The sequence below is a fragment of the Cryptotermes secundus genome, unplaced genomic scaffold, assembly GCF_002891405.2.
Source record: "Cryptotermes secundus unplaced genomic scaffold, Csec_1.0 scaffold357, whole genome shotgun sequence".
In the NCBI taxonomy this organism is placed as follows: Eukaryota; Metazoa; Arthropoda; class Insecta; order Blattodea; family Kalotermitidae; genus Cryptotermes; species Cryptotermes secundus.
In genome coordinates this window covers 335,908-349,227 of record NW_019727094.1, presented here as the reverse complement: position 1 = coordinate 349,227, position 13,320 = coordinate 335,908, and the positions used below count along the sequence as shown (strand labels likewise).

Genomic DNA, 13,320 nt, shown 5'->3' with positions numbered 1-13,320 from the left:
TTGTTCCTTCTGGTCGGCCATCTCACTAATCGCCAAAGGGTTGAAACAGGAACGCACACAACAGAGCACCACAGACAAACCACTTAACTCAGACTGACGCCAGCTCACTAACAGTCACGGGAGACCCCCAGCTAACACCACCTAGCAGCACAACTCGTAACTACAAAGCATGCGCGCGCAACAGGTCGTTTCCGGTTATTTTTGGGTCCCCCTTCGTATGTTTAAGTGTAGTTAGAAATGCTGGTTGTGATTAAGAGGGTGAATGTTGTAATACAGATGATGTGAATTCTATAATTTAAGCCTGTACATCTCTAGATTCCTTTCAGATATTTGTTGAAACCCAGTATATGATGTGTGTGTTACGGGAGTAATGCCATTTCTGAATTTAATTCTCATTAAGACCTAGACAATAGACAGCTAAGTCATGCATAAATGAAATGCATATGCTCACTACTGCCCCAAGAATACATTTGCCCTTTCTTTTCTTAAGTTGTCTGAAGCCATTATGGGCTGCTGTGACTAGCTGAAATAATTTTGCTGTTCTCTTTTCTGTTCATTCTGTTCCATTTATCATCATACTTTGTAATTTATCACTGGAGCTATGCATAAGTAAATATCAGTTATTATGAACATATGTATGCGTATTCTGTATAAATTAATGAAGGAATGTGGAAATTGTTTTCCAAAAAGTGCGGTTTCTGGCGTGGGACAGTGCATTTCAGTAACCATGTATTAGTCGTGTATTTATTTAGGAGTTTCATGAATCAGCATAAAATATCACAATTTATGTCATGATGTAATATTTCTGGAAAAAATATACGTCTTTCTGTTATGTTTCTGTATTTACTAAAAGGTTAGCCACAAGCCGATACCAAGAACCAACTGTCACCAACACTAGCAATGTGTTCATGCACCTTACTAATTATTCTGTCAACAAACACAGCCACACTTACATTGTGGATGATGAAGCTGGCAGTAAAAGGTATGTTGCTGCTGGATTCATGAACATTTTAAGCACTTTATTCAAATTGAGTAATGAGAATGTAAAGGCTCATGTATAAGTGTAAATACTTACTGTCAGCTTTTGGGATGGAACACAGTAAAATCCATAAAAGTGGAAGAAAAATTGGGTTATGATTAGTGGGTTTCGTAGACTTTATTCATCTAGTATTCTGAACAGAACATGACATTTGAAAGACTGGATCTTTTTACATCCTCTATTTAAACATTGTGGAGGTATCTACTCTACTTAGTGCATTAGAAAGAGTAGATTTCAGTTACAGCGATTGAGGTTAATTTTTCTAATGGACCTAGCTCAGCAAGAGCTTCCCCACCATTTCACTAGAGGACAGAAGCATCCACTAACAGAACTTGTTCTTTTAAGGTTTACTAGACAATAGACAATATCTGGAGACTGAGTAAACCTATACCATTATCAGGAAGGTTTGGAAAATAAATTGATTTGTGCATTGTCATTTTAATTTTGTGTAATGGGTAACCTGTCATATTAACCCTGTGTGGAAGCATTTAAATGACCTACTGCTGTGTGTGGTGACCTTTTCAGTCTGCACTGAGACTTAAGGTTTGTCATGTTCATAGATCAAATCATGTTCAAATCATAGAATAGAAGCAAAGAGAAACAAAGAGAACTAAACAACATCTGGGACCATCAGAATGGTACAGAAAGGCTATCTCTCTGCCACCTCTGAACTGAATGACAAGTGAAAATAAAATTCCAAGGATAATTGAAAATTACCTGATTTCTTAATTACTTTCAAATCCATACATTGGATTAATGGTTGCTATCAGTTTAAGGGTATCATTATTAAAAGGTGATGGATGTTTTGTAAATAGAGCATTTAGTGTTAAAATGTAAAAATTAAATGTCTTTTCCTTGTGTAAGAAGTACAAATTAAGATATTAAAGATTTTAAGTTTGTGTATGATTTGTTATATGACTTTTTTTTCTCATCAGTTTAATTCAGCAGTTTTAAACAATTAATTCAGATAAGTGCTATTATATGATATCATAACTGTTTTGACCCATTTATAAAACTGGTCACATTTTGAAAACTGAGAATTCTTTCTTGAAATATACTTATGAATGCAAGCTTCCTTCTTTATTGTATTCATTTACTCTGACACATGGTTTAGAATAAGTCTTATGTTAATATATTTCTCAGGTATCCCATGTCTGGACTACTTTTAAACTTTTCATTTGATAGCAGAAACAAAAATATAGGAACACAATAATGGTATTGTGTATCACATTACTTTCTATGCATTGTTATACATATTTCCTAATATCCTTGTTTATTTTTGTATATGCACAATTTATTTATTAAAATACATGAACATCATAATGAGATGTTTCAAAGCATGTTCTATCTTCAGTACTTTCATTGATACAAGGAGCAAACCTCATTAAGAGGAGGCTTGATGTATCCAATTTATTTGCACCCCACAAATTTCAAATTAGTGAGGTTTTACTGTATATTACACAAGTAAATAGGAGACACATGGAATAATGTAATTGAAATGTGTTTATTTCTTTATTTATTTTTACTTCTTTTTACCAGGAAAATATCAACACTCACTAACTGGTTGTTGAAGAAGAATTATGATGTTCAAGAGATGTGGTCAAACATCGATGATGTAATTGTAAAGACATTAGTTGCCGCTCATCCTGTCCTAAAACATAGCTATCATGCATGCTTCCCAGCACACGACTTTACATATGCCTGCTTTGAACTCTTGGGATTTGACATCTTATTAGACTACAGACTTAAACCATATCTATTAGAGGTACTGTACTACATATTTTGTTGTCATAATTCATCCGGTCATGTAATTTATGGATTCTTTGTTTTTGTTTTGAAATATTAATATGTTTCATGCATGAAGAACTTGAGATAAATGTTGTTACTGATTAAACCCTTATGGTGTCCAATTAAGATTATCAGAAAAAAAAATTTACTTTTGTGGATCAATAAAGTAGACAGTAATAGATTCCATCAGAAATAATTTTTATATGTCCTCACATAAATCTCACAACCATGGTCTTGATTTATGCCTTTATGTAGCATGTGATATTCTTGTAATTTTGCAGTTTCAGTTGTTTCAATAAGCAGAAAATTTAAGCTAGAAGATAGTGACTGGCTTTTGAAGAGTAGAATATTATATATAAGTTGTTAGTGACATACTACTCTGTCCAAAAAGTATCCGACCTTGGGCTGGGAAAATAAAGGTCTGTATCTCGGTGGTTATAATACGTAATCCCATACAATGTAGGTCCCCTGTGACTCCACACACTTAGCCCAGGAGTCCTTCCATCACTGGAAGCAATTCTGGAGGGCTTCTTTTGGAAAGGCATGCAGCTGCGCCGTCACGTTCTGCATGATGTCCTCATGGCTGTCAAAACAGGAGCCTTTTAGCAGTGTCTTCAATCTTTGGAACAGCCAGAAATCACAAGGATCCATGTCAGGAGAGTAGGGAGCCTGGCAAACCTGCAGAATGCCGTGCTTGGCCAGGAAACCCTGGATCAGGTGCGATGAATAAGCTGGAGCATTGTCATGATGCAGCTGCCAGTTGCGTGCGTCCCACAGCTCCGATCTCTTGCATCATGAAGATGGCAGAGGACTTCTTGGTAGTACTCCTTATTGACAGTTTGGCCTAGTGATGTGTACTCATGATGCACAACACCCCAGTAATCGAAAAAGACAGTCAGTATCACCTTCACATTGCTCTGAACCAGTCGTGCTTTTTGGGGCCTCTGAGATGTTGGATGCTACCATTGTGATGCCTGGACCTTGGATTCTGAGTCATATCCGTACCCCCATGACTCATCACCAGTGATCACAGTCTTCAGGAACTCAGGATCTATGTTGGCGCACTCCAGCATGTCCTGCATGACCTCAAGATGGAGTTGTTGCTGCTCCGGCAAAAGCAGCTTGGGCACAGATTTTGCCGCCACTCTTCGCATGCCCAAATCCTCAGTTAAAATTGTGTTTGCGGAACCTCTGCTGATCCCAACCTCATCAGCAACTTTGCAGATGGTCAAATGACAGTCCTCCATGATCAGTGTCCGCATTTTTTCAATGACATCAGCATATTGGCTCATTGACAGTCTCCTGGAACGCTGGTCACTGTCCGCTGACATACAGCCATCTTTAAAGTGGTTGAACCACTCTTTAATTTGAGTGACCCCCATTGCATCATCACCGAAAGCCTGCTGAATTTTGCAAATTGTTTCCGCTTGGGTATCTCCAAGTTTCTGACAATACTTGATGCAGTATCGCTGCTCCAAGCATTCTGTCATCTTGAGCGAAATGAGAATGTGACAAACACTTGTTACACCACTTTGCTATCTGGCAGCCACAGATGCATCCGGCGGTGTTGCGGGTCAGCAAAAATTCACGCATGCACATGAAAGTCCCTTCTACCACTACGCTCAGTTTCCCCACCCCTTTTGGCCATTACTTAACAGCGGGAAAAAATAAAGTCGGATACTTTTTGGACAGCGATGTGTTGTAAAATGGATTTATGTAGCTGTAAGTACTGAAGGTTAAAATGGGAAAAAAATATATGTGAAAAAGATTACAGTCTTAGAATTATTTTTATTCAAATGGCCAGGCCTGAAAGGGATCAGTGATGTAGACCATAGGCTACCTCTTTTGCCCTTCATTGTACACAGAAGTCAGTTTTATTATTACAGCATGGGAATTTATAATGATTGTTCCAGGTAAATCATTCTCCAAGCTTCCATATAGATGCTCAGATTGACTGTGATGTAAAAGAGAGTCTTCTTAAAGATACGTTTATTATCCTGAACCTTAAACAGTCTGACAAAAGGAAAGTATTAGAGGAGGACCGACGAAGAGTCCGTGAAAGACTGCTGCAAGGCATTAATCACAAGGAAATGTGAGTGAATGTTCCCATTGGATTTCTAGGTCCCGTAAATTGCAGACATCCACTTACAGTAGGTGACCCAAATTTAATTATCTCTTATTGTAACTTGTGTATTGGGTTCTGTATTTTCATGTCAGTGGAAATGATATACAGCCCATTAACGTTATTTTACTTTGTGAGCTACTTTATTTTCATATTTTAATATTGTGGCATGTAGACCTGCTGCTAGGCAACGACCGTCAAACAAAAATCTAGACAACAGCTGTTACTAGGCAACAAAAGTGGCCTCCGTAGTCTAGAGGTAATGTTCCCACCTCATGACTCGTAGTACGCGGGTTCAAATACCTGGCGGAGGTCGTGGAATTTTTAAGGGCAGAAAAATTCAGAGAACAAGTCCTCTGGGAGGGACTTTAAGCCGTGGGTCCCGTGTCGTAGCTTTACGGCATGTAAAAGAACCTCATATCTCCAAGGGAGGTCACTGAGCCAATTTCAAGGACGTTTCCCGCCAAACAATAGTCTCTAACGCCTCTGATAGATGGGGGAAGCATTATAGATACCTCTCAGCTAGTAGAGCCGGTCTCGCTGGCTGGGCGGGACTGATGGTAGATGGACTGGTAGAAATCATAGAGGGAAGCACAGTGGACCAAGACAGGTCTCAGTGCATGGGGAAACCCACCCTCTCCAATAACTAACTAACTACTAGGCAACAACATGTAAACTGCAACAGAGTAGCAGTGTTGTCTGTGTGATCTGTGCCGAGATGTTATAAGCAGGGTAAGTTAGTGGAGTTTACTGAGTAAAGAGTAGTTGATTGATGAGTGAGTGCGTTAGAGGAATGCCGGGGTTCGGTTATTGTGAGCTGTGTAGTTTAGTTAAAAATACTGTATGGCACACAGAACTCTAGTGGTAGCGGCGAGAGTGAGGAGTGTTTTTGATACCTAAAATGGCGACGTTTTCGTTTCAAGAACAGTGAATAATTTTCGTTTTCTCCACTTGCGTGGTGCCACACCCATTGAAATTCATCACCAGTTGAGTGAGTCATGTGGTGATGGTGTCATGAATGTGAAAAATGTGCGTTTGTGGGTGTGACAGTTCAAAGAAGGCCGAACATCATGTGACAACGAACGAAAACAATCTCGGCCTCGCACCAGCCAGTCTGATAACATGGTCGAGCGAGTTGAGAAAGTTGTTTTGGAGGATTGCCAATTGAGTGTGGAAAACATCGCCTCCATAGTTGGCATTTCCGTGGGATCTGTGCATACAATCCTGCATGAAGACCTGCGAATGCGGAAAGTGTCCTCCAGGTGGGTGCTACGAATGCTGGCGGATGACCACAAGGCTGCGTGCATGGCAATTTGCCAGGCAATGTTGACACGTGATGAAGGCATGAATGGGACTTTCTTTTCATCAATTGTGACAATGGATGAGACATGGATGCCGTTTTTCAATCCTGAAATGAAGCGCCAGTCAGCTCAATGGAAGCACACAGACTCACCGCCACCAAAAAATTTCGGGTAAGCGCCAGTGCTGAACAAATGATGGTGGCCAAGTTTTGGGACAGCGATGGCATAATCCTTACACATGGCGTTCCAAAGGGCACTACAGTGACAGGTGCATCCTACCAAGATATTTTGAGGAACAAGTTCCTTCCAGCACTGCAAGAAAAAGGGCCAGAAAAGGCTGCACGTGTGCTCTTTCACCAGGACAATGCACCAGCGCATCGGGCGTACGCGATGCAGCAGTTTCTTCGTGAAAACCTTGAAGTGGTTTTTCATGCTCCCTACTCACATGATCTGGCTCCTAGCGATTTTTGGCTTTTCTCAATGATGAAAGACACTCTCCGTGGTCGCACATTCACCAGTCATGCCGCTATTGCATCAGCGATTTTCCAGTGGTCAAAACAGACTACTGCAGAGGCGTTTGCAGCAGCCATGGAATCATGGCGTCGACGTTGTGAAAAATGTGTATGGCTGCAGGGAGATTATGTTGAAAAGTGAGAGAAGTTTCAAATTTTTTGTATGATTATTGTGCGAGAAAAAAATTGGAGACCTTAGAATTTGAACGCACCACGTAATTACTAACTAATAATGTTATCTGACATGGGGATTTTTAAAATATCTTTTTCATATTCCTCTCCAAACATAATATTTACAGTTTTACAGCATGTTGGTACAGTTACTGACTCAGCAGTTGTATGTGATTTCATCTTTTTTGCCATGATTTCAGCAATGACATAGCTTGTTTCTTGAGCTTTGTCAGAAATAGTTGTGGTTTTGGTCCGCTGTTTAGTCTGGCATGTTTTGTTGACTATAAAAAAGTAGAAGTAATGCTATCCCTGTACCAGGCTGTGAAGGCCCATAGGGTTGTGAGACATTTAGGGTGCCACATTATCTAGACGATCAGCTCAAAGATTGTGGTGAGGTTGTCAGCCTTACGCACGAGCTGTGCTTTACTCCCCAGGAAAATTATTTAATTAATTCCTGGTACTCATTTCTGTTAGAGGTTGAGTTGACCCCAGGGCCATAGTGGGTGTTTTATCAGCTATAAGCCTTTTAAAACATTCAGCTGGTTTCTCATAAATTTGAGTGCTTTGTGTAAAAGTGTCTTTTCAGCTTACTTGGAACCATACCTTGGTTTGCCAGTTTCTCACCACAATGCACCCTATCCAAACAGCAACCGACTAAGACTGACAATGGTGGCTTCACAAGGGTGAAAAATGTGGTAGTAAAAGTACATTGAAGAGTTATTTTGGTATCAGGAAACACTTGGAATTTTACTATAATAAATTTTATTAAACTGTTGTGTTTTCACTCTAATTGGCCTTTTATGAAAAATATACAGTACTTCTAAAAATTACCGATTTTTTTTATTCCGCAATTTTTTCCTTGCTTCTTTTTGACCTTCCCCTGAACTCCTGCAGCACACCTGTTGACCCTTCATGTCATACTAGCGTGCCGTGGCACATTGGTTGAAAATCACGGGTTTAAGCCCTCCCTGTTCAGCCAGTCACAGGCTGCCACTGTAAACGGTATAATAATAACCTCTTAGGGCATCAAAAAACTGTGATGCAATTGTCAGATTAAGTAAACTGTTTTACTGGAAGTTGTATGGGGCTTTATTTACTCTTTAAATAAATAACATGTATATTTAATATATATATAATGTCTGTTGCATATTATTTAGACAGCTGCAACTGAAAGAGTCATTCTGTCTTCACAGTCCATCTTAATACTGCACTTAATGGTTTTTTTTTTGCTTAAACATGTTTTACTCACTTGTAGCAGTTATGCATTTTGAATCTAATAGACTTCAAACAAATTGACTCAGATTTCAGGTCTAGCCATTGAGAGTTCAGTCTGTGGTGAATCAAGCTATAGTGATGATTCTTCCATTCCCTTGCTACTCGTTTCATTGTCACGCGTAGGGGAGTATGCCTGACAAAAATAATTGGTTCTAGATCATATGATAGGATTTATTAGCAATTCAGTTACAAGTTCGCTTCATCACATTTATTACAGCGCTATCGCTGATTTACACAGTTTACAGTTCACCATTTCACATGCCCTAGGCTTCTCCATCTTTACTGTTCATCTCCTGGCAGAAACTAGTGCTTCAATTCACTATAAAATCTTCTTGCCACTTCTTGTTCAATCGCCCTGGAACCTCAGAAGTCAACTAAAAACTCTCCTTGACTCCTCAAGCTTACTGCTCACTCCTCCAGCTTATGACTACCTGCAAGTCAGAGTCAGAGTCAGAGTTACATTGCGACTGACGGTCAGTCAGTCAGTAAGTCAGGCTCATGACCAGATATTAATTATTATCGTTTGACAGTTACGGTCTTGTTCCTGTGGGGCGCCTTCTCTGACGAGAGGACAGGTCTGTCTTTTGTATACAAGTATGCTGCTGGCTCTTGTCAGCGCAGTCTTTCTCGGGTCCGAGTCCCTTGGGACTCGCAACCATAATTTACTATCTCAGAATTGAGACGAGAGAGAGAGACACACACACACACACACTTACCGATCATTCCTTCTTGGCCTTTGTTGTCCCCTATAAACGTACAGAAAACACATTACCTGTTTACTACCCACTGTTTGTGTGATGTCACCGCTTACGTGGAAGTGTGTTTACCGATTCATTACCTAGAAACAGGTTGCATAACCCCTTTGTTCTATTGTTGCATGCATGTATTGTGGGATGCTTATCGAACCGTTACCTGGCACTGTGTTGACATGTCACAGTATTGTTACATGTATTAGTGACTATAGATGGGGTTTGAGTTGATGAATAGCTTTATTAACACCTTATACAATTAACTGATATAAGCAATTCAGCATTCTCACTGATTTGCACAATTCACAGTTCACCGTTACACACTAAGATTCTGAGTCTTCACTAGTCATACCCTGGTAACAGAATTAAAACAGTCTCACTGTGGCTATATCTTCTAATCATACACAAAATCTTCACAGGCAGATTTCCCATTCTCTTGACTCTGTTGTTCCTTCAAACTGTCTCCCTTATATAGTTGCAGCACAGAACACACAAACCTGCTGTGACATCACAGCATATCTGAGAATGTGTTTAGCTTGCGTTGCATAGTAACGGTCCATACATGGACCACAGAAAACACCGCTTCTGTATTGTTGGTGTTGCCTAGCAATAGGTCTATGTGACACAGTATTTTAAGTTCATTATTACTAAGCTTATATATTATATAGATTCAGTAGTTGAGTCCAGGGTACAGATCTTGGCATGGAAACTGGATATCTGGGCTCAGCTTGTCCCTTTTCATTTCCTCAAGGCAAATGCCATGATACTGACTCAAATTAGGCCATGGCTGTNGAAGATGGAGGCGATACATTCCTCCGAAACGTCGGTTAACACCACATATACACGGTGCCAAATCCCAGAAGACTGCTTTCTTCATAGTCACCGCCGTGAAAACCTCAAATCTTACTAGGATCATGGGTTCGAATCCCACTGAAAACATGGATGTCAGTGTGCATCTATTCTGTGTTTGTGTTGTTCTGTGTGTAGGTAGCAGCCTTGTGACGGGCTGATCCCCCATCCAAGGAGTCATACCAAATGTGTGTAGGATTAAGAAAATGAAAAAGCAGCCAAGGACCAACAAAGTGCTATAGAGCCATAGATAGATAGTCTGAGCTACTGTGGTTGTTGTTAAGTAAACCATAAATAAATAAATGTATGGGATTCTTAAATAATGCATGAACCATCTGATGTCCATAGTGAACAAAGGAATAATGCTGCTGCAAGTTCTGGATCAAGTCCTCAAGATCATTGGAAAGGTCACAGTGCCTGGGAAGAGTCCCATTTGGGGAACTACCATTGTGTCTATCCTTGCCTTGGTTATGATAAATATGAGCAGTTCTTCCATCAGAACCAGGGTTCATTGTTCCAGGATACAGCTGCATCCAGAGCAAGAGAAGAGTATGCCCGTATGCAGAGAGAGGAGTTACAGGTATTCATTCAATATTTTGTATTACCGTCAATAGAATTCATGCCATAATGGAAATATATATCTTCATCTATTCACATTTTGTGTTTTGTGTGAAAAAGGATGCAAATGTAGTGTTGCTGTATATATCAAGGGTCTCCAAACTACGGCCCGTGGGCCACATCCGGCCCGCGATGTGATTTTATCCGGCCCGTGAAAGAATTGTGCAGAAATGCGCCATTTGAACTAATTTTGCAATGAGTACTGGTAAAAAAAATACTTGTTCTTAGATTTCAAATTCATTAATTAAGATTGTTTAAAATATATTGATATTCCATATTATGTTAATATTAATATTATTCACAATTTTACTAATTCTGGACCGTATACTGCACGGTATTTCTTCGTACTTCTTCGGCAGTGTCACTTCGTCGCAATGTAGGCAGCGCAAGAAGTTCGTTACTAGCCGTCTTGTGCAGAAGACTTCTTGCAGTGGTGCAATGTAATTGTAACAGATCATCACCACCACCGCTGTCGTACCTATTACCATTTTCATATTAAAGGCAACTTATGCCTAGTTTTTCTCAGAGCAAAGTTGATACTTCTGGAAAGCCAAGTGAAAAATTGTAACTTTGTTCATATGCTATATTCTGCACAGTTGCATAAAAANAACTTCAGGAAAATTATCATATTAAAGACAAATACAAGGAAGGAAATTTTATCGAATTTTATAAATTTCTGAACTCTGAGCAATTTCCAAATTTAAAGAAATTTGCTTGTAAATTTTTCTCCATTTTTGGGACTACATATCTGTGTGAACAAGCTTTTCCCCAGATGAAGTACATCAAGTCGAAATACAGGGCAAATTTATCCGATGAACATTTAAAGTCACTACTTGTGATTAGCGTTTCAAAATTTGAACCTCAATTTAATCAGATTTTAAGAATGCAAAAAGAGTTCCATCATTCACATTAATTGTTTTATTATAATTTGTGAAGGAAATATGAGCATTTGCTGCTACTGTCTGTTGTCATTAATGTACGAGAATTTATTCTCACTTGCTTTGTATTTAGTTTATGAAATTATGTGCTTTCAATAAAACTCATATACCTAGAGTTATTAATTTCTCATTTTATCCAGCCTGTTGAAAGTGCTGAATTACCTAATGTGGCCCACGTTTCGAAAAGTTTGGAGACCCCTGCTGTATATGATTAAATGAAAAATTGTTCCCCACTGGAGATCACCTTGTAGTTCAGTATGTAAATATTTTCTACACAAACACAGTATTAACCGATCTTTGGTCTAAGCCACAATTTTTGGTTCCTTTATTAGATTTGTATGTTGTATGAAATTTTCAGTTCTGCCTATATATTTGAATGACCCAGAAAACATTATCTTTTAACTCCTGGATGGTATCAGACATACTCAGTAATGCTCTTAAGTTTGAATATTGTTTGCATGATTAATTTTAAGATAATCAGGAAATGTCTATATATGTTTGGAGAGTAAAAACTGAACATTTTATAACTTTCATAATTAGTAACTATGGGTGGAAAGTTATAATTCTGTCATTATTTCGCAGGTTTCCTATCTTGTCATCAGGTGCTTTAGCACGATTGATACTTCACCCGGTTGAGAGATATCTGCAACTGAATGCACCAAGAACAGTAGATATAGGTTATGTTAGAAATGTGGTGGAACTTTCTCATATTGCTAGTGCAAACAGGTTTACAGGATCTTGTAATGCTGTATATGTGAAGAGATTCTGTTTTGATTTGTCATCACAAATATTCACAGTGGCTGATCTTTGTTACAGGCTTGACTTGATATTCTTTATTCATTCCAAGAATAAATAGCATTTCGGTACAACTGTTTCCTTCCATGTACTGAATGTAAGGCTATTTGAAGACCAAGATAATTTATGTATTTTTTTCTGAAACTGAAAGGTATAGGAACTGCTAGTAGGTGGAGGAGATTAGGTGTGCCATCAGAGTAACACATGACTCAGACATAGTATTACTGGGTTTTTGGAGTTTGCCCATCATCTGATAATATAAAAAACACAAAATAACACAGTGTTTTGGAAACTGGATGTTTCTGACCTCATGTGAGGGGGTTCAGTAGAAAGAGCTAATACTCAGCCACTAATTAGTTATTGAGTTTAAATCTTTCAAACCAATCCAACAGTAGGTGTCTCCCACCCCTTACCTGAGGATAAAAACAGATCCAGTTTCCAAAACACTGTTATTTTGGGCTTTCTAGCATACCAGACAGTGGACAAAGTCAGAAACTCAGTAATCCTGAGTGTCACATCCCTTTAGAATCTACATTGCTGAAAGTTCAGACAATTGATTCAGAACAACGTTCATTCGTTTCAGACAGTGACAATTCTATGGATAATATGCACCAGCTGATACATTAGTGTACAGTGATGGTGAGAAAGACGAGTTGAAGACTTGTGTTAGTCATATATATCTTGAATGGAAGGATATGTCATTATACGGGACAGATGAAAGTTTTCTCTATTGGATTTTGGCCACAGGATACAGAAAAGGACACAGATGATGTTTTGGAAATTGTTCAACTGTTTTCTATTAATAAATGTTTGGGAATATAGTAACTGAGACCAACCATTAGACAGAATGATTCATAAAATTACAAGATGCTGTGTTAAAATTTAGATCATTGAGGCCTTGGAAACAAGTGGCAGTGGATGAAGTTGGCTGGGGTGTTTGTTTTGAGTACTTTGAGGATTACAGCACAAAACTGAATTACAAGGATAATGAAAATCACATCCTCACATACTGCAGTTATTACAGGACTTTCTGAAATATTTTAATGAAATGTGATTAAAATTGTAGGTATTCAGTAATGCATTTTTTTTTTGTATTGGAAGCCCCACTACCTCTACCTTTAAGTTGTTTAAATTAATTTAAATCCTTTGATGATGAGTTAAAC

The 13,320-nt window shown here is 38.8% G+C and overlaps 1 protein-coding gene across 5 annotated transcripts in view; it reads left to right on the top strand.

Annotated features, from left to right (window-relative positions):
• Nucleotides 1–13,320, top strand: part of LOC111864383 (tubulin polyglutamylase ttll6) — a 40,969-nt gene that overhangs the window by 17,295 nt on the left and 10,354 nt on the right. For all 5 annotated transcript variants that reach the window (XM_023851599.2, XM_023851598.2, XM_023851595.2 and 2 more), the window contains 4 exons: nt 854–982; nt 2,579–2,804; nt 4,741–4,919; nt 10,155–10,386. In XM_023851599.2, coding sequence (XP_023707367.1) covers nt 854–982; nt 2,579–2,804; nt 4,741–4,919; nt 10,155–10,386 — 766 coding nt within the window. The remainder of the gene's footprint in view (nt 1–853; nt 983–2,578; nt 2,805–4,740; nt 4,920–10,154; nt 10,387–13,320) is intronic.